The sequence below is a fragment of the Mesoplodon densirostris genome, chromosome 1 (genome assembly GCF_025265405.1).
Source record: "Mesoplodon densirostris isolate mMesDen1 chromosome 1, mMesDen1 primary haplotype, whole genome shotgun sequence".
In the NCBI taxonomy this organism is placed as follows: Eukaryota; Metazoa; Chordata; class Mammalia; order Artiodactyla; family Ziphiidae; genus Mesoplodon; species Mesoplodon densirostris.
In genome coordinates, this window is record NC_082661.1 from 48,496,746 (window position 1) to 48,521,671 (window position 24,926).

General features: G+C 50.4%; 1 protein-coding gene across 1 annotated transcript; it reads right to left on the minus strand.

Annotated features, from left to right (window-relative positions):
- Window positions 1-10,574: 10,574 nt before the first annotated feature.
- Window positions 10,575-14,861, minus strand: C1H10orf71 (chromosome 1 C10orf71 homolog). The gene has a single exon (XM_060078097.1). It carries the CDS (start codon window positions 14,859-14,861, stop codon window positions 10,575-10,577), a length of 4,287 nt encoding a protein of 1,428 aa, XP_059934080.1.
- Window positions 14,862-24,926: the final 10,065 nt, after the last annotated feature.

A 24,926-nucleotide genomic window follows, 5' to 3' on the forward strand; every position in this document is an offset into this window, starting at 1 on the left:
CTCTAGCACAATGGAGCACAGAGGAGACCAGCTGGAAGGTTCCATTGTTTTGGTGATCTCTTGCTGAGTGACAAATTACCTTAAAATTAGTGGCTTAAGACCCTGATGCTTTTTTTTTTTTTTTTTTTTTTTTCAGTACGTGGGCCTCTCACTGTTGTGGCCTCTCCCGTTGCGGAGCACAGGCTCCGGATGCACAGGCTCAGCAGCCACGGCTCACGGGCCCAGCCACTCCGCGGCATGTGGGATCCTCCCGGACTGGGGCACGAACCTGTGCCCCCTGCATCGGCAGGCAAACTCTCAACCACTGCGCCACCAGGGAAGCCCGACCCTGATGCTTTATTACATCTCATGGGTTCAGTGGGTCAGGAAGTTGAGGACAGCTTGGCTGGTGGCTCTGGCTCTGGATTTTTCATGTGGTTGCCCTGGGACAGGGGCTGGGGCCAGAAGGACCTGCCTCTTTCCCCGTGATTGATGTCAGGCAAACCCCTTGGCTTAGGAAGACCTGCTCTTACCACAGGCGTTCCGAATGACTGCATGGCCTGACTGCGTGGCCTCTACCAGCCTGCCGGGGGCTGGGTGCCAGCAGGCACACAGCTTCATCCTGGGGCCCCAGAGAAGGTACTGAACCTCCTCTCTGGCTGGTCCATGGGCAGGAGCAGTGACAAGAAGCTCTTATTCCTCTGTCCTTCTGACAGTTCTCTCACAGAAGTCCTAGCCTTCCTTTTTCCACCTGGCTCTGAGCGTGACCTTCCCACATTGCCCAGGCCTGGCTGGCTGCAGGTCCTGATGGTCTGTTAAGCTGCCCTGGTCTCTTCTTGGGTTGCAAGGGGCTTAGGACCTTGCTTTGTGGTTGGAGGTCTACCTCCTGATGCTAAGCCACACTCCTGTCTGTTACTTCCTGTGTGCATTTGGGAGCCTTATCATTTTCCTCAGCCCTGTCCCTCCTGGTGTGAAGGCTTGGGACAGGCTCTGACAGGTCTCTCCTCTCCAGTCATCCTAACTGTGTCCATGGGGCCGGGCCTTAGCTCCGGACAGGTGAAGGCCTCTTCTCAGCAGTACCTGTGAGGTGCCCCTGTGGGGTTGGGCACAGGAGGTGGTTTACTCCTCTGGCATGCCTGGGTGGCAGGTCTTTAGGGCTCCCTTTCCTGGGGAGGGGGTGGAAGCAGGTGGCCTCTACCTGCTCTCAGATCCCTTGACTGAGGAAGGCCAGATAAATACAGCCTCACATGACATCTTGACTCGATCTCATGAGGGACATTAAACCATTCCCACAGTCCTGACCCACTATATCATGAGAAAATAAAGGTTTGTTGTTCTATGCCATTAAGTTTTTTTTTAAAGCTATTAAGTTTTGTGGTATTTTGTTACACAGTAATTGATAACTAATACAGTGCTTGTACCAAGTTATATTCTCACAAGTAGTGCATGAGAATTTCCATTGCTCTGTATCCTTGTTAACACTTGGGATTGTCAGAATTTATAATTTTGCCAATCTGTTGGGTAAGTAATGCTACCCATTATCCATTTCATTGTGATTTTAATTTGCTCCCTGTACTCTCGAGCTCTGTTATTAGATACATACATATTTAGGATCGTTATGTCTTCTTGATTAATTAGCTCCTTCATCATAATGAAATGTCTCTATTTATTCCTTGTTCTAATTTGATTGATATCAGTTACTATTTTCTAAAAAAAATTTTTTTTATTCTTTTTTTTTTTTTTTTTTGCGGTACGCAGGCCTCTCACTGTTGTGGCCTCTCCCGTTGTGGAGTACAGGCTCCGGACGCACAGGCTAAGCGGCCATGGCTCACGGGCCCAAGCCGCTCCACGGCATGTGGGATCTTCCCAGACCGGGGCACGAATCCGTGTCCCCTGCATCGGCAGGTGGACTCTCAACCACTGTGCCACGAGGGAAGCCCTTTTTTACTCTTCTATGACTTGACTTTAGTCCTGTGAACATTTAGCCAGTAAGAGTCATCTGTGTTTCTATGCGTAAACTTTATTCATGCTTCTTGCCATATGATATTCAATTGTAGAAATAGTCCCTATTTTATATTCCAATTACTCTACTGATTTATAATTTATTTTGTTTTACCTTAATTTTTGCAATTATGATCAACTTCTGAAAACTTCTTTTGTACTAAGAGAATACAGTGTTTTCCAATGTCCTTGGAAGGACACATCTCTTCTGGTTTGCTGGAGTCCCTGCTCAAGCAGCAGAGAGAAGGGAATTGCACTGAGAGTTATTTTAGACCAGGGCCATCAACATGAGCTCAGATTTTCTTAGAAAAACCCTTTCTCTTAGCATCTTCTGCCAACAGCCTGGAGGATTCAGATTAGATTCAAGTATGTGGTAGACGTTTTTGGAGGGGGTAGCATATGGCTTCTTCCTTCCTCCCTCCTGGCTTCTGGTTGCTTCTGCTCTGCCCTCTCTCCCCCTTGCCATGCAGAGTATAAGAGGGAAAGGTCTCCCCGGGGGCTGGACATGTTATCAGAAAAGATAACATGGTCAGTGTTCCTTTAACAAATATGCTTAGCTGGGGTCAACTAGTTTTAAGTTTTGAAGCCTCAAGAACATACACAGAGGACACTGTTGGAACTTTTGGCAACATGAGAATCTTAGTGGCTGATCTGACTTCCCAACAACCTTCAGAGTCACCCTGTTTCAAAAACTCATAGAGAAATTAATTGAGATGTGAAGATGTCAAACAGTGTCTCCTCTAGAATTTTCTAAAGCTCTTCCATGCTTGATAATATTCAAATCCTACTTAGAGACTTAAACCTGGATGTGTGGACACCTTAGGTGGTGATGTTATTTATCTTTTAGAGCCATTTTTTTTCTTTTTTTTTTTTTTTTTTTTGCGGTATGCGGGCCTCTCACTGTTGTGGCCTCCCCCGTTGCGGAGCACAGGCTCCAGACGCGCAGGCTCCGGACGCGCAGGCTCAGCGGCCATGGCTCACGGGCCCAGCTGCTCCGCGGCATATGGGATCCTCCCAGACCGGGGCACGAACCCGTATCCCCTGCATCGGCAGGCGGACTCTCAACCACTTGCGCCACCAGGGAGGCCCCCATTTTTTTTCTTGTAATAATATTTATTTCTCCATCTATGGAACTATAGACACTTTGAGGGGAGATGAGAAGAGAGATAACCAGCTTAATTTATCCCCCTTGTCCTAAAGGAGAGCACCCTTGATTTTTCTTAGGTGACTTAAGGGTTAAAACCTCATCAGTACTAACCTGGCCTTACCACTTGGCAGTCAAACATGATGAAATATTTCAGAAGACTGTGGTCTGATGCCGAGTCCTCCCTGTGTCAGTAAATAGAATTCAGGTACACTCACCACTTTCACTTAGTACGACTTGTCTAATGTCCTCATCATTTTATCATCACAAGACCAAATAATAATTTGGTTCTAACTTGGGTTTTGGATGTTGTTGTGAGTCCTGGGTAACCCTTTTGGCCTCCTTCTGTTGGCAGGCCTGGAATTTCTCATCAAAGGACATTAGTTAAGTGTGAATGCTGACTTATGGGTTACATCATGGAACATCTGTTCCGGGGCCTTGGGTGCCTGATATCGTATTTGTGGGGCTACAGCCTCCGCAGCTGCACAATCTCACACGATCAGGGGAGCACAGTGCCTGTTCTGGTGTGGGACTGGCTTAACCCATCTAGTTAGTATTAACAACTAGTTTGGAAAGTGAGGAAATAAGGTCAGAATGACATGGATTTCTTCTCCCAAAAGACCCTTTTAATCTATTTATTTATTTATTTTTTAAATTGTATTTATTTATTTATGGCTGTGTTGGGTCTTCGTTTCTGTGCGAGGGCTTTCTCTAGTTGCGGCAAGTGGGGGCCACTCCTCATCGCGGTGCGCGGGCCTCTCACTGTCGCGGCCTCTCGTTGCGGAGCACAGGCTCCAGACACGCAGGCTCAGTTATTGTGGCTCACGGGGCTAGTTGCTCCGTGGCATGTGGGATCTTCCCGGACCAGGGCTCGAACCCGTGTCCCCTGCATTGGCAGGCAGATTCTCAACCACTGCGCCACCAGGGAAGCCCCCAAAAGACCCTTTTTAGAATTTAGAATAAGAATTCCATGGAATTCAGTGATGTTTACCTATGGCTTACCTTGGGCCTGGCACCATATTAGCTGCTGGGGATGAGTGAGGACAGGCAAGATCCCTCCCTCCAAAAGTGAGCATTGAGGGGGTGAGAAAGACAAACAGTTAAACAGACAATTACAACATGGGCTGGGATGGGAGAAACACAACATGCTGGTGGACTTGGAAAGCGAGGTGCATGGCCAGGAGTTAGGGCGTCAGTGGTGTCCTTCTAGAGAAGTTGGGGTCTAAGGTAGAGCACCTTAAGGCACACAGGAGTGGGCAGGAGCAGGCTGGTGGGGAGGGTAGGGTCCAGAGGGTCCAGGGAGAAGGTGAGCATGGAGAGGGTAGGGAGGCTGGGGAAGGAGAGGCCTCCAGTCACCTGTTGCTGTGTAAGTTTGAAACTTAGTGGCTTCAAGTGACAGCAGTCACTTTGTTATCTGTCATGGCTTTGTGGATCAGGAATCTGGGAATGGCTTAGTGAGGTGGCACTGGCTTGGGCAGCCAGAAGCTGGAGCTGGAACAAGAAGGGGCGGATCTCTTCCTCTCTCTCTGTGTCGTCTCAGGGCCTCTCCAGGCCATCTCCACGTGGGCCAGGGTGGGCTTCTCCACAGCAGAGTGAACCAGGATACGTGGACTGCCCTGTGGTGGCTGAGGACTCTCAGGGCACTCGTTCCAGGGGACCGATGGAAGTGGCATGGCACCTTCTGACTTGACCTTCGACTTGCACACCGACTCCACTCTGTAGGGCACAGCCGGTGGGTGAGAAGACACAGGCCCCGTCTCTTGTAGAGGAGTCAAAGAGCATGTGGAGGGGCTGGAAATGGCCCATTTGGTCAACTCAAAGAAGCTTGAGTTGGTGGGAGTCCAAAGGAGCTGTAGGAACAGGCAGGAGATGAGCCCGGAGAGGATGGGGGTCCCCAGAATGTGGCAGCCTTGCACGCCCTTCTCTGGACCCTGACTCTTTGCCGGGGTGAGCAGGGAGCCCTGGGGTGTTAGGTAGGGCCTTGGACTACCCTGAGGGGAGTGGTGTTTTGGAAGGGAGTCACCTTGGGAGTGGGGGGAGTGAGGGTGCTCTGAGTGGGGTTGAGGGGTGATGCGGTGCAGACGGCTGCTCATTGATAGATGTCTGAAGGGAGAATTTTCAGATTTGGGGTCTGATTGAATTAGGGGCAAGAGATTGGGAGCAGTGGGGACAGCGGCTAAGACTGTGGCTTGGGCCACCCGGGGATGCGCACAGGCTGCTGAGCATGGGAGCCAAGAAGAGGAGGACCTGGTGCGGGTGGCAGGACCCTAGAGCTTTCTCTTCCTCCATCTTCCTCTGTGGAGTCAGGAGTAGGTGCTCTGTCATTATGAGTGTGGATCTGAGCAGGCCCACCCACCGTGATCCCGAACCCTGCACCTTTGTCTCCAGGGGAAGGTGGAGACCAGTCTGTGCTTGGCCACACCAGGGGCAGCGTTTTCTTTAACCTCCAACCCTGCGCTGGGACCTCGGGTGAATGGGATGTTTGTGCTGGTCAAAAGGCTTTTTTTGTTCTGTTTTTTAAAATTGTGCCAAAATTTGCACACCATAAGATTTACCATTTTAACCATTTTAAGTGTACATTAAGTACATTCACCACCATCCAACTCTAGACATTTTTGACCTTCCCCAACTGGAACTCTGCACCCATTAAGTATCAACTCCCCACTGCCTCTGCCCTCAGTTCCTGGCAATCAGCATTCTACTTTCTATCTCTACGAGTTTGGCTACTCAGTGCCTCATAAAAGTGGGATCATACAGTACTTATCCTTCTGTGACTGGCTCATTGCACTCAGCATGATGTCCTCAAGGTTAATCCATGTTGTAGCATGTGTCAGAATTTTCTTCCTTTTAAAGGCTGAAAGATATTCAATTGCACGTATATACCACATTTTGTCTGTCTGTTCATTTGTTGATTGACATTTGAGTTGCTTCCACCTTGTGGATAATGTGAATAATGCTGCTATGAATGTGGGTATGCAAATATTTCTTTGAACTCTGGCTTTCAGTTCTTTTGTATATATACCTAGGAATGGAATTTTCAGATTACATGGTAATTCTGTTTAACTTTTTGAGGACCTGCCATCCCGTTTTTCACAGCAGCTGCACTATTTTACATTCCCACCAGTAATGCATAAAGGTTCCACTTTCTCCACATCCTCACCAACACCTGTTTTCTGTTTTTTGTGTTTTTTTAAAATTTGTATAGTAGCCATCCTAATGGGTATGCGGTGACACCTCATTATGGTTTTGATTTGAACATCCCTAGTGATATTGAATATTGGTCAAAAGGTTTCCATCAGAGGGTATCCACCCTCTGGGAAGTCAGCAAACTTGGCAGGGGAAGGGTGGCCAACGTGTGTGGATCAGGACAGATGGGGAGGCCCCTTGAAATCACACTGCCCCTTATGGTGGGTCACCTGGCTGGACGGAGGGCCCTCAGATATATACCTAACACAGGTACACGACAGGCTACCAGTGCAAGGAAGAGTAGAGATGGGGGCTCCACTTATGACAATGATGTGGAAGGACCACACAAAGTAATTGTGTCCAGTGTCAGGGTGTTTGTTATCTGGGCCCAAATGCCTTCCACATACATAGAATTTGGGTTTTGCCCAGAGCTCCTCCTTTACGTGCAGTCATTTCCCTCATATGTTTCACTCACGTGGCCATCCCCTGTGTAGACTTGGATTCATGACATCAGCATGCTGGAGCCCCATCTAGAGCCTGGGGTCTCAAAAGCTGGCATTAGGCCCCCTTTGACATCGGCATCCACCCCTGTCTTGGGAGAGGGGTCATTGGCTTCTACTGAACATCTCCAGTGACAGGGAGCTTAGCTCTCCCCAAGCCACTTGCGCCACTGGAGACAGCTGTAGTCATTAGAGATGCCTTTCTCATAGTCGGTGTGAATCAGCATCCCTGCAACTCTCTCACCCAGACGTGTAAGTTTCTCTTCCCTCCCATGGTGATGTTGAGAGACATGAAGATATCGACTTATTTCCCCTAAATCTTCTCCTTTCCAGGCCAAACAGGAGCTGCTAGCACTTCTCAAAGTTTAATGTGCCAACAAATCACTGGGGAATCTTTTGAAAATGCAGATGGAGATTCTGGACTTCTAACAAGTTCCCTGGTGATGTGGAGGTTGCTGGTTTATGGACCACACTTAGAGATGCATGACTGGGGGCTCAAGGGCCCACCTGGAGGTGAGAGAGACCTGAGTTCCTGTGTGGGCCCCTCACTCGGTGACTGTTGACTATGGGAAGTTACTCCACGTCTCAGTGCCTTTGCTTATTTACAGTAACATGAAGCTAATGAGGGTACCTCTCATAGGTTTGTAGTGAGGTCTGAGACCAGGCTCAAATCTCCCCATTCAGGGGCCGGCACAGCCTGTGTGATGGACAGTGTAAGCTCTTGGTTATTTTCTGTTGAGCAGCCCCAGGACCTTTGATCGTTCCCTCGAGGTGCTCTGCGTTTATGTCCCCTCCCCAGGAGACACTTGGAAGGGCCATAACTCATAGTAAAGGGCCAGTCCACTAAACAGAAGATGTAGGCGTGGTCTTTACCTACAGTTTCCACAAACAATATGTTCACAATTCTTACCACTATTCTACTAAACACAGTGATGGAAACAGCGGTTTTTCTGGGCAACTCAGTTGAGTGAAATTTCAATTCAGAAGTTGAAAGACATATCAGCAAAGGTCTATCCTGCCAGGCTACACTGGCTCTATGCTTGTGCTGATTAGAAGTGCTAAAGAACAATTAGCTAAACCAATACACTTTGATATGGCAAGACAGATCTATTAGTATTTAGTACATGTCACTTTTGTTTGATAGACAGATTAAAGGGGGGATATTCTTGTTTCTTCACAAGCTGATGCACAACTTTGTGTTTCCTGGCTCAGCTCAGGTGTCATTCCTGCAGGAAAGCCCTTTTTCCCTCCAGGATATGAGTCAGATGCTCTTCAGGCCACCCTATTACATCCCTTACCATATGGGACTGTAACTGTCTTTCTTTGTTAGATTTTAATTCCCTGGGCACAGAGATCAGATCTGATTACCATGGTATCTTTGGTGCCCAGTGTAGCGCCTGGCACAGCGCAGGGACTCTGAAAATGTTTGTGAAGGGAGGGAGGAAAGCAGAGAAAAAAAGAGGGTAGGAGGGAGGAAGCGGGGTTTGGGGGAGGAGGAAGGAAGGAGGCATAAATGACTCCCTCCAACCCCAAACAGAAAGAAACTGAAAGAAACTCATTTGCAAGTGAGTTGGTCTTCAGTGACTTTTGCCCCCTGGAGACATTATCTGCTTTTTAGGAATTTAGGTACTTTGCTGTAAGTGATGGAAGCCTTCCCTCTAGCTGACTTGCTGGAGAGCCAAGTGTCTAAGGAATCCTTATTCTAGATTTGTGAGTCGATGCTGAATTCTGCCAGATGCCCTGTTCCTCTTTTACATTCACAGGAGCAAAGAGGACTGGGGAGTTGACCTTGATCTCCAAATATCTATCTTTATGCTTTTAGCTCCTGCAATATCCTTGCTCATATTGCTTCTAAGACAGAAGATGACTGGTCCCCAAACATAAGCTCCTCTTATGTAAAGTATATTTTTCCTTGTGGTTACTGTAACTATGGTTATTTTTTAACCGGGGGACTCTTTTTTTGTTAGGTAAATCTTTTCCTGGGCCCTGAGAATTTTGAAATGAGATATTACCTTTCTTATTTGAGTAAGATGAAAACAGGTGAGAGGATGCCTGGTGATTTGGTGGCAGAGCTAAGGTCCCAACTCGCTTCACTGGCATCCCAGTGAGTGACTCGTGCGAATCAGATTTCACAGACAATGGCCTACCTGAATTCTTGGCTAACTATCCAGCGGACTCACCAGGTGTATACAAGCTATGCCAAGGCTGGGGGACTTGTGTAGCATTTTCAGAATGAAATTAAGGTGTGGCTGCACTTTTGGGAAAAACAAACAAGTGTAAAATTCTGAATCCAAATTACGACCCAGAATATCTTCAAAACCCCAGTATTTGCACGAGTCTGGGACATGCTGAGCTGGGTGCCTCCCCATCTTCCCAGCCTGGAAATGGCATGTTGGCCCAAAGGACCAGGGTGATACGTATTGTGTGGTCTCCTGGGACGTGAGCAGTGCAGTCCTGACAGCTGCCTTGACAGCTGCCCCTTCTAAACAAGGATGAAGGCACTCTAGCCCCAGTCTTTCCCGCAGCACAAGAATTAAGAGGCTTCAGCAGAAGCCCCGGGTGGAGGCCCACGAGGCCGGTCTGTTTCCTTCCCAGCACGTTGCCCACAGTGGGCATTGCTCACAGACCCTCACTGCTCTCAGAGCTGCAGAGGTGGTGACTGCACTCTGTTCCTCTCAGTTGATTCAGATACTTCCCTCCAACTCCCAGAGGGACTTGGGAGAAACACGATTTCCTTTTGAGCATAGGGCACAAGTACCGGTTATTAAATCGGGATCATCAGGGCCTGACTCAGGTCCCAGGTCATCCTCGATGGCGGACGTGGGTCCTCCTCATCTCTGCTGCCCCAGCACTGGTGGAGAGCCTGGCCCGAGAAGGTTCGGACAGGTGTTGAAGGATCAAGCAAGGACACTGGGACCGCAGTGGGTGTCGAGGCCACTCTGTTCAGGGTGGAGACCCTGGGTGGCTGCCAAGTCATGATGGGAGGCCTGGAAGGCACGACACTTTACTCACCAGCACAGACCCACCACTGCCCACAGAAGAAAGACAGGAGTCGAACTGCATCTGCAAACTTGTTTCACTTTTTACAAGGTGATCAGAAAATAGCCTTCAGAGGAAAGTTTCCTCAGTAAGGAAAACCCATTCTATTCAAATAAACATTTCTGCAAGATTGCCTTGGTTCAGCCCTCAGCCATTTACCCCCTAAGGTGAGCTGGAAAGGGCTGCTGTGTCTGAGCGAGGGTGGGGTGGCCACCGTGTGCCACACCTGACCTAGGACGGGGTGTACTGGGCGGTCTGCTGGCCGGGCAGGGCTCAGCGCGGTGCAGTGCTTCTGGGGGGTCCTGGGGTTTGCTCACTGTGGGAGCCGACCCTTGAGGAGGAGTGGGTGGAATGCTGGCGGGAACAGCTTGCTAGGGAATCAGGCTGGACCCACCCTGGTGGCAGGGCCAGGGCAGAACAGGGAGCAGGGAGGGGAGGAGAAAAGAAGTGGAGCAGATCCTGGATCCAGGAAGGGGCTCAGAAGGGACTTGTTAGGAGGGCAGAGCAGCGCCCTCCCAGGGAGGGGAGCCCTGCGGAGCCCTGCAGGTGGGGTTTTCTGAGGATCCCCACTTCCTTTGAAACTTTAGGAAGTTGGCTGAGTAGGAGTTGATGTGTGTGTGTGTGTGTGTGTGTGTGTGTGTGTGTGTGTGTGTTTGATTGTTCTGGGGGAGGGAGAAGTAAGCTCTTCTGGGTTTATCGGGGGGTGGGTTAGTCTGCTGTGATTCTCAAGAAATGCCTTCCATGGCAAAGTCCTCTAAGTCGTTAATGGAGATGATATTCAGGCTTGGAGCATCTCCCACCTCCTCCCCTGGGCTCTGGGGGCGCCCCGAGGGGCACTGGCCTGCAGAGTGCTGGGTGGGGTCACTGGGAGGCTCAGAGGCCAGCTGCAGGCCAGCATCTTGGGCGCTCTGGGGCCTGGGGCCAGCTGCCTCGGCGGTGTGAGGGCGCTGCCTTAGGAAGGTGGGGGCAGAGAGCTGAGAGGAGCAGCGCAGGGGCATCAAGGCTGTCACGGGCAGGGGCCGGAAGCCCGGGTACAGCACGTAGGGAGCAGCAAGGGCATCCGGCGGGCTTGGCTCAGGGGAACCCCCCTCAGAGGATGGGATGGAGACCTTGACGTATTTGCCCGTCTCTGGGTCATAGAAGGTCTTGATTTTCACCTGGAGCGGCAGATCGAAGACAAAGTACTCTCCAGATTGGGGGTCTTGGAGGACCTTCTGGGTGGCAGGGTAAGGGGGCAGGGGTGTAAGGGACTGGGACCCCCCAGGCCGCCTCTGGATCGGCTCTGAGAAGGCGGACACTGAGTGGCGGCGCACGGGAGGGGGCAGGGAACGGACCATGGGGAACCTGGCTGGGGGCCTCTCTCTGGGGGACGGTGGCCTACGCTCTGAGTCCTCGGGGTACAGCTTTTCCTCCCGGCGTTCGCCATGCTTTTCCTGTGGCTGGTCGATCTTTCTCCTCTTGCTTGCCAGCTTCTTGGCCCGCCGCAGGGCCTTCTCTGTTTTGGGTGGGACTGCTGGTGGCTTGCCAGCCGCCCTCTCCAGCTGAGCAGGAGGCTCTGGCTTCTCCAGGAGGCCAGCTGAGCTGGTTGCCATGTCCAACAACGAGCCTCTTGGAGAAAGTGTCCTGAGGTCTTCTGCTGATGGCTCCAGTTGGGGGTCGGAGCCAGGCTCCCACGTGAGGGCATGTGTCAGGTCCTCCCTCTGGGCCACCCTGCCAGGGCGGGGGCTGGCCCAGGGGCTGCTGCGGGGAGGCTCCCCTGGCAACAGGCTGGGCTCACTGGGGGCCTGGTAAGCATCATCCCAAATGCTGCCGGTGGCAGGGGAGCACGCACTGTTCTCTTCCAGGGAGCTGGCGGTGGGGGAAGCTGCTAACTCACCAGGGATCAGTCTTCTCCCTGGGGGCCATGCTCTGGGGGTAGACAAAAAGTGACTTTTGAAGCCTTGCGCCTGCTCTTCCCAACAGGTTCCAAGCTTCTGTAGGGGTGGCTGGTCTTCTAGGTCGCCTTCTGGCAAAGCAATCGTGGGGATGCACCTTGGAGCATCCAGCTTCCCCTGGTCTATGGAACTGCTCTTGCTATTGTTCGCCATGACTTTATGTACGGCCTCTCGGGGTGGCTTCAACCCTTGGCCCTCTCCTGTGGGTGGAGGAAGTGGGACGTACCCCTTTGGGGCTGCCTGGGAGGTCTCTGACCTGGCTGTGCTGGCACCCCACCCGTGGTCCTCCATATCCTCACAGGCCGCCCCCTTCAAGTGTGTGCCTTGCACGCTGGCGGGTGTCAGAGTGCTGGGCATTTCCTGGCTCTCGGGGGCACAAAGACCAGCATCCCTGCCCCAGCCCGGCCTTGGCAGTTCCTCCTCTTTGTGGCCATTGCCCAGCAGGGAGTCTGAGGACATGGATCTCAGGAGGGGCAGCATGATGGGTTTTATCACAGGGGTGGCCCTGAGGGTGTTGTCTTTAATTGCAAAGAGTATGTGCTTGTTTGAAGTGGAACATGGTGAAGGGGTTAGGTCTTTGGCATGTGCAAGAGCTGTATCCTTACTTCCCCCCATGCCAGTGCCTCTGAAATTAGCTTCCTCCCTTGACGCCTTCCTGGGGCTACCTTCTGGCAAACTTTCCTCTTCTCCTTGCAAGGATTCCCGCTTGCTGTGCTCCTCAGCGCATGCGTGCCCATTACTCAAGGTGCGGTATTGTAGTTCATCTTCCTCCATCACTTTCTCCTTCTCATCCTTCTGACTGTCACCTACACTCACGTCATTCCTCCTGTCTTCCTGCTGGCTCTCGGCGAACCACATCTTCTGTTGATCCTCGAACGAGGCAAAGGACTGATCTGAAGAGCTGGTGCTGAATTTGGCCTTACTTTTGAGGCCTGGCATAAAATCAGACTGGCTGTCACTGTAAAACACATCTTCCTCCTCGGGAGAAAGGGGCCCTGGGGAGAATTTCTGGTTGAAGTTTGGATTCTGAAGGCTTGCCTCTCTCTCCGGTTCCGTATCTTGAGAGATGGATCTCAAGAATCCATTCTCTAGGCCGGAGGTCTTCGGGGTCTCTGCAGCCTTCCCTGCCTCAGGGTCTCCACTGCAAAGCTTCAGGGACAGATGTCTCCTGGGGCAGTGTTCCCTGGAGTCTGGACGCCAGCTGGGCCTGGCACCGCCCATCTCCGATTCTCCATTGGCATCGTCATTCTCATAGCTGCTCCTGTCGGCGGCCTCGCCGTTGACACAGAAGGGGGCTTTGGTGTTAGGTGATGGTGAGGTGAGGGTTAGGTAGTTGTTTGCAGAGGCTGCACCGGGGTCCGCTTTGGGGTCCTTCTGGGTACTGATGAGTGACACAGAAGGGGCATCAGCTGGTGTCTCCTTAGAAAGCTCATCTGGAGGGCCTTCCTCGAGCCCGTTGGGAAGGAGGCCGCCGTTGCTCAGGGATTCTTGCTTGCCTCTGGTTTTCTCATCAGGGCCTTTCAAGAGAGGCGAGGGACTGTACGTGCTCTTCACACGCTTCCGCACATCTTTGAGGTTGAACAGCAGGCTGGGGGCTTTGGATTTGTAACTGTCCCGGGACAGACATTCACTGGGCTCCTTCTCTTGGTATCCATTTAGCTGTCCTGTGGGTGATGGGGTTCTCTCTGCTGGCTGGCTGTTGGATGACTCCAGCACATGCTTGTTGGGTATGACAGGGGTCAGAAGCTTACTGATGTTGAAAGGAGGATCGTAATGCTCATGGGGGTCCACAGGCAAGTCAAGAGCATCCTTTTCTGGAAATTGCCCCTGGGGATTGTGCTTCGTATACAAGGCTGGGCCTCTCCAGTTGGTTTGCTTCTTCTCTTCTGAAGCATCCTGTAGACTTTCTTTACCTCCCTTGCCAGACTTTGGTTTCCTCCAGGGGGCATGGGTCGGTTTCAATGGAGGCTCAGGCTGTGAGCTGGAAGCTTTTCCCTCCGTAGCAAATACCTGGGCTCCCAGATCCCTAGATCCCCAGGTTCCAGATGTGGAGAGAGTCCCTGTGGCCAGCCTGTTCTCTTCCTGACCGCAGCCGGCCCGGATGTGGCAGGGGGAGGCTTTGTGCTCAGAGGCCGGGGGCTCTCTTAACAAGGGTGTGTCCTCGTAATGCTTGGGAGCCTTGTTTTCTGCGACCGTGTCAGCAGCATCCTTCCTCTCGGGCAGCCTGGGTTGGTGGGCGTTCCATGACTCAAAAGCACTGTTTTCACTATGAAGAAAGGTCCCTTTGCGAGCCCACTCCTGGCCCCTTCCAGTCTCGCTGGTGGCTGCCTTGTGGGCCGGAGAGGGGAACTTTGACTCAAATGAGTTGGCTGCGTTTTCGGGCGTTGGGAGGAAGCTGTTGGGGCCATGACAGGCCATTTCAGGATTCTTGGGGGACTCCTGCTCTCTGTGCTTCCTGCCAGGCTGGTGGTTAGTCTTATGGGTGCTGGAGACTTCAGCAGGCACCCTCCTGACCGTCAAAAAGGCAGAATCGAAGCAGAAGTTGACACCACTTTCTGGAAGAGGAGCAAATTTGGGGGGATTTTTGAGAGCTGGAGGCTTGCTGGGAGGAGGCCTGCTATCACAACGCTGGCTTTCAGTCCTGTCAAAAGATTTAATCAGTGATGACACTTTGGAAACAGGCTTGTTGCTGCTCCTCAGGCCGGAAATTGGCACTTCCAGTCTCCTCTGGGCTGGTGTCAGTGGGGGGCTGCCCTTGGGATACTTCTCCTCCCCTTGAACGTACTTGGGCAGCTGTTGGAACGTGGCCGCCCAGCCGGCATGCTCCGTGCCTTGGGATGGTAACTGGCTCCAAATGCCGCTTTTCCTATGGGTATGGCTCACCGTTCTCTGGTGGAAATTCCCGAACACCGGGGACAGGGCCAGGTCGGAGTCATGGAAGGATGCGTCCTCTGAGATGCACAGGCTCCGGAACGCCCGGTCCGTGAGGCTGCTCACCTCCCTGTCTGCATCGTCCAGCACACTGCCAATGCTCGAGGAGTCGCTGAAGCCGTCCGTGCACTTCTTACTCCCCTGCATCCTCTGCCAGCCAGGAAGACCGTCCCTGTCAGTCAGTGGGCGTCTCTGGGTGATGATTTAGGAAGGGTTGGATGCAGCCCTCTCCCCACGAAACTAGAGCTTCCCGATGACCAGATGCAATTACAAAGTGGGAATTTTTTTTCTCTGCAAAAGGAAAAAGTGCAGGGTATGAATAGGATATTCAACTTAGCGGCTCCATATAAGAAGGACACGCTGGTCTGGATGGTCGATTTTACGTGTCAACCTGGCTGGGCCATGGTGCCCAGTTTTTGGTCAAATGCCAGTAAAGCGGTTTACTCTCCACAGCATGGGTGGGCCTCACCCACAAGGCTGAGATCCCCCGAGCAAGAGGCAACTCTACCTCCAGTCTTTGTACTGGAGCTGCAACTTCAACTCCCCCTTGGGTGTCCAGCCTGCTGGCCTGCCCTGAAGATATTAGACGTGCCAGTCCCACTGTTACACGAGCCAGTTCCTTACAATAAATCTCCTTCTCCCTCCGTGTATATATACATGCATCCTATTGGTTCTGTTCCTCTGGAGAACCCTGACTAATGCAGTGCCTAAAGTCCAGACGTATCGTTTTTGCAGAGTGAACTTCCCTGGCATTCCACAGGGTGTTCCCTCCTCACTCTCTCTCACAGGGCCTGGTTTATTTTCTTTGGGGTACTGAGCACAATCTAAAACTACATGTACTTCTTTGTTGCATATCCCCTCCTTAGGCTGTAAGAACCCGGAACTCAGGAGCCACTAGGCTGTCTGCTTGCTGACTGCCCTTGTCCCAGAGCCACCCCAAGAGGGCACAGTCCCCCAGAGCCTGCCTCACCAGGGATCCTTCACTCTCTGACTTGCCCTTGGGTGTGGCCAGTGGGAGGTGCTGGTGGGAGCTTGGATCAAGGGGGAGCCAGCCTTCCTGGCATTTCTGTCCCCCCACGTCCTGCTTCTGACTGTTGAGTGGGGTCCTGGCAACTCTACAGTCCTCTCTAACTACAGCCCCTCCCCTGGGATCTGACTCTCACTGGGCCCAGCAACACTGCTGCCCTTGCCCCCTGGGGCTGCTGGAAGAGTGGCTGTCACTTCCTCAGTGACTCCACTTCCTGGGGTCTCCCTAATTCTGCCTACACCTCTGTGATAGTCCCTTCATTGCATTCTTTTCTTCTTTTTTTTAAAAATTGTGGTGAAATACACATGACATAAAATTTACTATCTTAACCATTTTACGTGTACACTTCAGTAGTGTTAAGTGCATTCATCTTGCAAAACTGAACTCTGTATCCATTAAACAACTTCCCATTCTCTCCTCCCCAAGCCCCTAGAAATCACCATTCTACTTTCTGCCTCTATGAATTTGACAATTCTAGGTACCTCATATGAGGGGAATCAGTGTTTGTCTTTTTGTGACTGGTTTATTCACTTAGCATAATGTCCTCAAGGATCATCCATGCTGCAACATGTGTCAGAATTTCCTTCCTTTTTAAGGCTAAATAGTATTGCATTGTATGTATACACCATATTTTGTTTATTCATTCATCTGTCATTGGACACTTAGGCTGCTTCTACCCTTTGGCTATTGTGAATAGTGCTGCTATGAACATGGGTGTCCAAATATCTGTTCAAGATCCTGCTTTCAATCCTTTTGGGCACATATCCAGAGGTGGAATTGATGGATCATATGGTAGTTCTATTTTTAATTTTTTGAGGAGTTGCCATAGTGTTTTCCTCATTGTCTGTTCCATTTTACACACCTGCCAACCATGCACAGAATTCCAATTTCTGCTTTTTTTTTTTTTTTTTTTTTGATAATAGCCATCCTAATAGGTATGAGGTGGTTCATTGCATTCCCTTCTGGATTCTGTCTAAGGATGTTACTTCCTGCTGGGACCCTGATTACTACCATTGGGTACACACCTCCAATGCCTAGAACAGGCCTGGCCAGGGCAGGGGATGAGCACATGAGTACATGAAAAGTTAGATCAAATAGCAAGTATAGACCCTAGAGTGGGCTCAAGTCGGGGGCATTTGGCACAGTGAACATTCTAGCAGCTGACAGATGAAACACTGTCACACAGTGGTCCCATTCAGGCACATCAGCAGAGGAAACTGGCAAGCCCGCACGCTCCCCTCCTTGCCTGGCTGGCCTGAGCAGTAAGCTTAGGGGCCTGAACAAGGTTGTAAGGGATGGAAGATGAAGATGTGCCGCCAGGGTGGTAAGGCTTGCACGGCAGGGGTCCTGATCCTACCCTGGCTCCTCACAGAGGGTCGCCCACCAGGTGTCCCACAGGGCCTGATGCCACTGTGCTAGCACTGCTGTGTTTTGGTCCTGGAGGCCAGCCTTCCTTGGGATTTTCTGTTTCCTGCCTCTTGACCACAGCACTCCGGTGGGTTTCGGATGCTGATTCATGGGGAGGCTGACTCATTTTTATGAATGAAAGGGCTGAGCTAGGGCTGCCAAAGAAAGCAAAGGACCCCAAGTCCTAGTAAACTGGATGAGCTGATGAGGCACCACTGAGGGCCCTGGGAAGGCCGGTATTTACATACTCCTCAGCCCTGTCTTGAAAATCGGGCCACTTGCTCCCCAGAAAGCACAGTAGGTTCCGTTTAGAAGGCACCTGAAAGGGAAGAGCATCAGCCCCGCCCCTGTCCCTGGCCAGCCTCGCCCCTGTCCCCACCCCCTTCTCTCTCTTCTACTTCCTCTCAAAAAATTGCAGAGGCTAAATGCTCATGGTCTCAGACTCCCACACAGCTAGTTCTGGCCACAGGGGTGGGAGCATTCCGACATCTGGGAAAACTCTTGCCTTTCTGATCAAGGGAATGAGCCCCATTGTCTCCATTCTCTTGGTGCCCTTTTTCTCACTTTAGTACAGACATGGAGCCTGAAACTGTATTTGTTTGCTCGTGCTGTTGTAACAGAGTACCACAGACTGAAGGCTTAAACTACAGAAATTCATTATCTTACAGTTCTGGAGGCTGGGGGTCCCAGAGCAAGGTGTGGGCAGGGTTGGTTCTTTCTGAGGACAGAGGCAGGCCCGTGAGGGACGAGTCTATTCCAGGCCCCCCTCCTCGGCTTGCAGGTGGCTGCCTTCTTCCCGTGTATCTTCATGTTGCCTTTCCTCTGTGTATCAGGACACTAGCCCTAGTGGGTGAGAACTCACTCTAATGACCTTATCTTAACTACTTACATCTGCAATGACTCTGTTTCCAAATAAATCACATTCTGAGGTCATGAGGGGTTAGGACTTCAACATATGAATCTGGGGGGGATGCAATTCAACTCATAACACTGAGGCATCCACTTGGCAACTCTGAGGGACAAACAATGATGACTCAAGGCCAATTTTCTGAGGACGGCCTGGTGGACAGAGGAACATTCCTGAGTCCTTGTGGCCCCGCTGGGCTGTGAGCCTGGGTCAGAATCACCAGCCCCCCCCCCGTCTGGAATCTGTGTTATTGGGCTGAATTGGGGGCTCTCCGTGACTCTGGACATTTTAAGTCAAGTTTTCTGTTCTTGAGGTCTTACCGATACAGTCAAGGAGTCTTCTGACTCCTTGGTATCCCGAATGCTGGGGTTTTGACCTCGGCAATGACTGAACTCAGTAACACTGGGGTTTCTCTACTTCCACATTAAGATGGAAATAGCGTCCTTAGAGATCTAAATTAGAATCTTAGACTTAAGTAAACACCCCCAGTCAATTAAATACCACCTACTATTAGCAGATATTTGTTAGTTTTTAAACACTCCGCTTCCATCCCGTCCTTCAAGTAAGAACACTTGGTACCTTTTGGGGAATTTCCTCTCCCCTTGGCGTTCAGTCTTGGTGGGGCTGAAAGTCAAGGAGCCTGCAGAGAACTCTCAGGGCCAAGTGCAGACATGAGACCCAGGCCAGCCCACTGGACTGTTTCTCCTGGAGTGACGCAAGGAGAGAGTCTGCTTTCCAGCAGCAGCAGGCACCCTGTTTGTCTTTTCCCAGCCTGGAGCTTCAGCCTTCACCTTGAGTCCACGAGGGTTCCCCTTTCCTCCTAATACGTATCCTTTTCTGCTTCACTTGTCCAGTTTTTGTTTCTGTTGAGTGTGACCAAAATACCCAACCTGATCTTGGGCTCATGTCATACTTCCAAACAGTAACAAAAGATGGTCACTGATATTTGGAGTATTCAGAAGATAACCACATGGCTTCTGCCTCAGGAAAAAGAGAGACCTCCCTCTTGCTAACTTCATTCAGATAATTTCTTCCATTCTGATTTGATTTACCTGGGTTCAGATGGGACAATATAAAGTTGGCTTCATCCCCCCACTCCCATCCCCTAGTCTCCTGATACCCAATGGAAGCTTCAGCAGGGTAGCCCAAACCGAAGGTTTTTCCAGGGGCCGACTCTTGAGTTGATACATACCTGTTACAGGAGTGGGGGTACTGGGTGCCTGCCTTCCTGGGTTTTAGGATCTGTAGTTTTAAAACTTCTTGTCATGATTACATTCGCTGTCATTGCTGCCCATCTAGAAAGAAGAAGAAAAATAATTTCATTAGAACCCTAAGGACCAAAAAGCCAAGCACGAGTTCAGTACAAAAGCTATCTTTAAATGTCAGTAATACAATTGGCTTTCAAATTTTCTTCTTTTTTTTGGCTCTCATACTTGAACTCAACAAAATTCCAAATGCAGGCATTTTGGGGGAACCAAGATAGATGTATCTCCCTTCCAATATTCATTAATTTGTCTCTGGTCCAAGAAATCTTTAGGAACCTGTTTTAAAGTCTTTGGGATTTCTAATATGAATGGCCCAGCTGTGAATCATTTTTTGCGAGTCACATTGGACCAAAGGCCCTTTTCCCATGTGAATTAATAATGCAGGTTTTGCAGCAAAGAGAACTAGAGTGGGCTGAACTTGAATCCACTCGGCAGGCAGTACTGTTCAATTTACCGTTGGCAGGAGGTTTGAGCATCTATTCTGACAGCTAAAAGAACCAAAAAGCTGCCCAAGAGAATTTTAAGAGTGTTCAGAATGAAGTGTGAAGTAATTATAGTAAATCCACTCTGCAAATTGTAAATGCAGACCATTGGGGTTTCCAGAAGACTGTCCTCGTCTTGTAGCTCCTGGATATTAATCCAGTCCATGGCAGTTTATTAGTAATATTAATAACCATAATAACTCACATTTGTGGAGTGCATTTCTCTGGAGATGCACAGAGGCACTTTGTGCTGCTCACTATCCGGTTAGCCCTGTCCCTGACCCTCGAGGCTGTCCTTTGTGTCCCCACCGCACGCTGGGTTCACCCTTTCCATAGCTCATGCCATATTGCCACACATTATAACCCATGTGTCTTAGGAATTGATGATTGCTTCATTCTCTCCTCAGTTAGAAAGAAAATTCCATGAGTCCAGGAAGGGAGTCTTATTTGCCCTTGTGTACTGAACACAGAAGCCAAATAAATGTTTGTGGCAATGCTCTGAATTGGGTGTCTTCATTCAGAATTTGAATGGAGGGCAAACAGGCACAGAAAAAAAGGAGCAAGAAAGATGGAGAAGTTCAGAGAAGAACCCCTGGTCTTGGGTTTTAAGACGATCTGGAAAATTCAGATTTGTGTCCCTAACTAGAGAGCCCATTCTGCTGCCTGCAGCACCAGTGGGGTACAATTTAGGGATGAGGATAAAATCAGTTCATGTCCCACGTGGATGAGACAGAGGTGCAGAAGGATGTGGTGCATTTATTTCGTGGACATTTAGGGAGCCCATCACTCTGTGCTGGGGGTCACGGACTCACTGTCATTGCTGCTGAAACACATTCTCCAGAGGCCAGCACAAACCATCCTGCTCCCTGCTTTGGGCTGTTTGACGGAAGCCAACCCGAATTGCTGAAAAGTCTGGCTCATAAGAGCACTTTTCAGGTGAAAGGGTGCAGTTCCCCTCAGGTAATATGAGTGAAGGAGTATGGCATATTGTTGAATCATGCTATAAAAAAGGTCTTGGTATCTGCCCTGATGAATATATAGAAATAAGAATGAATATTTATTCATGGCACCGTAAGATCCTATTTATGTCTATGGCCTTCAGAATCAGTTTGCTCTCTTAAATGCTTCCTGACTCCTCATCCCCATTATTTCCTTGACTCATTTACTCTGGCTTTAGTTTCCCCCTCCCCCAGTGGATCTCCCAAGGGGTAACTTTTGTTTCTCATCTGACTTAACTTCTAAGCTGCAATCAAGACCCTTGGCCACTATCTTCCTGGGAAGCTCCCCCACCTTGATTTGTGGGACTCACACACTTTACATCTCCCTGCCCGGCCTAACGGTTCATCTCTTATCTTCCTCTCCTGGATGGTTGGATTTCCTCTGCACCAGGCCCTGGGGCTTCTTCTCTTCTCCCTTGATAGTCTCGCTGGGAGATTTTACCCACACCCAGCGTCGCCATGAGCAGACGCGCGCTGACGGCATGTCCAGGCCAGGCAGCTTGTCTGGGCTCCAGCCCCTGTTTCCATCTGCCCCCGGACAGCTCCACAAACCCACACATTTAAAATGGAATCCGTGACCTTTTCACAAGCCAGTTCTTCCTCTGAGGATCCCAGAAATCTGAGTCACTGGTGACTGCTGAATCTCCCTCCTCCATGCCTCCCCTAAACTGATCCATGTCCACGTCCCACGAGTCTCATCTTTGAAAGGTCTCTTGCCCCCCTGCACATTGATCTTAATCTCCACGGCCACTGCATGGCCCCAGCTGCTGTCATGTCTACCTCGGGCTACCGCAGGAGCCCATAGTCATTCTCTGCACTATACCCAGAAGCAGCTTTTAAAAACCAAATATGTTCATGTCAACCTCTTGCTTAGAATCCCTCAATGGCTTTCCAGTTTGAAAGAATGACAATCAATCTCTCTTAACAAAGCCTCCCTTTTCATCCTCATCTTGGACTACTTTTCCCCTCATGCTTGGCTTTCCAGCTACCCTGGACTTTTACCAGCTTCTTCAATATGCCGTGCTACCTTCTGCCTCAGGGCTTTTGCACATATTTTTCCCTCTGCCTGGAGTTCTTTAATTCTACCTTTCTCCTGTTACCTGCTTAACTCCTATGTATACTTCAGAACCCATTTCACATGCCCCTTCAATAAGGCAGCTTCCTCAGGTTGTTTTAAATCTCTCTGCTATCTGTTTTTACAGCCCACTATACTCCTCTCCTTTGAAGTACTTATTATAATTGTAATTAAGTATTTAACCGGGTGATTATTGTTGAATTCTTGTCTCTCCTGACAGCCTGAGTGCTTCACTGTGGCAGGGTCCGTGTCTGTCTGGCTCTCCAGGCTATCTCCTCTTGTGGCATAGTGCACAGCACAAGAAATATCTGTTTAAAAATGAGCAAATTCCTCCACCTCTGTCATGATATTATCCACACTACTGACTGGCTTAGTGGGACTGTACTGAAAGTCAGGTATGATCCAGTAGTTCCAGAATTCTCATAAATTTCAAATTAGTGATTTTTTTTTTTTTTTTTTGCGGTACGCAGGCCTCTCACTGTTGTGGCCTCTCCCGTTGCGGAGCACAGGCTCCAGACACGCAGGCTCAGCGGCCATGGCCCACGGGCCCAGCCGCTCCGCGGCATGTGGGATCTTCCCGGACTGGGGCACGAACCCATGTCCCCTGCATCGGCAGGCACGGACTCTCAACCACTGCGCCACCAGGGAAGCCCCAAATTAGTGAATTTGAATCCAGGTGGATTTAATTTCCTTTTTGATTCCTAGCCCTATAACATATAAAATCTGCCTGTGGTGGGAGGAGGAAGCACGCAGAGCAGTTATCCTTAGAGCCAGTTCACAGGATGGCAGAAGGTGTTCACTCACACCATGGCGTGTGCCAGTTAAGTTAGGGTTGAGTTTCAGGGTGAATATAGGCTAGCATTTACATCAGGGAGAAATAAGTGACTTCATGAATTTGCCATTTTCCTGTTTGTCTCTCTAATGGCACTCAGAGTTCCAAGCTGGGGAATGGTTTTGAATCTCTCTGGAGGGCTAGCGTCCAGCAAATAATTGTTGTGTACATTAACTGGGGTGTTGGTTACAGCCACATTGCAAATGGCCATTAACTGATACGATACCTAAATTATAGGTGTCAGCAGGTGAAGTGCTGGCATCTGCCCTGTGTTGTACAGGCAACCCTGGAGGCTCAACAGCCCTCTGAGAACTGGTCTTTCAACACTCCATCCACAGATGCTGGATGCTGGGCACAGGTTCGGCAAAGCACCGGAGCACACAAGGGGAAATGGGGTCCCCAACAGGAATGAATGGACAAAGTTTTCCAGTTCAGCCATCAAGGAGGGACCAAAGGCTCTGGTGACACAACCATAGTGAAGACATGCTTGGGGAAAACTGGGGGCGTGTACGTGCCCCAGTAGCCAGAGGCTGGGAGAATTACCCTTGAGGATGTGTTTTGTCTTCTCCTCATTGCCAGGGTCATCTTTTTTTTTTTTTTTTTTGCGGTACACGGGCCTCTCACTGCTGTGGCCTCTCCCACCGCGGAACACAGGCTCCGGATGCCCAGGCTCAGCGGCCATGGCTCACGGGCCCAGCCGCTCTGCGGCATGTGGGATCCTCCCGGACCAGGGCACGAACCCGTGTCCCCTGCATCAGCAGGCGGACTCTCAACCACTGCGCCACCAGGGAAGCCCCAGGGTCATCTTTTTGATTTAGAATATGTCAAACAAACCAAATCTGAGTGAGCATCCCCATGAGTCAGCTTTTTGTCACCATGAGAAATGAAATAGCCTTTGCACGGTCATTACTAAATTTGGACTCTTCCAAAACGTTTTCTCACATGGTGCTTTTTTCCATGTCATCCTGCACGATGCTGTTGAATTATCATGGACTGGAATAGGCTGCTTTGTGCAGATTCAGTTTTTTCTCTCTCTTCTGATCCGTTTTGTATGGCTGTGCATGACCCTCAAGGCTCTCTTGGCGGGGAAGCTGGAAGTCTCCCCATAGCCCCCTCCTGCCAGGCCTGCGGTGCCCTGGATGAGGGACCTGCAGGCCCAGGTGGGCCCTGGCTTGCCTCCTTGGAGCGGCAGTCCCTCTGAGTGGAATGTTTCTCTTTGTTCCCAGGTCACCAGCTTCTGACCACTTCCTCCTCTGTTCCGCTATTCCTTATAGAGTTCTAAAAAAATCACTTGCGCTGCTTCATTCCACTTTATCTGCTATGAATCCATCTTTCCAAGAAGGCTTTGAGCTCCTTGGGGGTGAGGTCCCCGGCCTGGCTCGTCTCTGACTGACAGGATGCCTGGGGCATGGTGGCCACTTGTCAAAGCTTTCAGCTGCCATTGCTGAGTACGCTTCTTGGGCCACAAGGATGTGATGACAGAGGTTTGCTGCGAGTGTGTGGTGTGGGAATGCAGGACCAAAAGCTCTGTTGCCTCACGTTCTCCTTGTCTCCCACGGGACTCCTGGCTGGCAGCCAGCCCAGGCCCGACAGGTCAAGCAACACAACCTTTGCTGGCCTGCCCCAGGCTGTGAGGACAGGAAGTGGCCAGGGGACCCTGATCCAGATTGCCACACATAGCTACTCATCTGAGCCCCAGGGCTGAGGAAGTGTGATGGGCCCACAGAACCAGAGCCCTGACTGGTGCCCCAGGCAGGCCCCAGCTCCTTATTCCTCTATGCAGCTGCATACTGTCAGCTTCAGTTCTGAGACAAGATAAGGGAGCCTCAGAATGTTTCATGTCACACAGCTGCTGAGCGACAGAGCTGGGCTGGGGACCCCGGCCCGGGTGGTCCTGGAGTCAGGACACAGCAAGGGAGGTAGCAATTGGTGGTCTGGCACGGCTGGGTTGCCAGATGGAGTAAATTAAAAAACAGGACACTTAGGGAAATATGAGTTTCAGATAGAACAATGAACATTTGTTTAGTATAAGTGTGTCCCATATTTGGGCTATACTTTGTACTAGTCAAATTTTTCTATCAAATTAATCATCCCATACTTATACTAAAAATAGGTACTCACTGTTTATCTGAACTTCAAATTGCACTGGAAATCTTGTTTTTTATCTGGCAAGCTGAGGTCCTCACCAACTTTTAGGACCCAAAGTGGATCACAGTCAG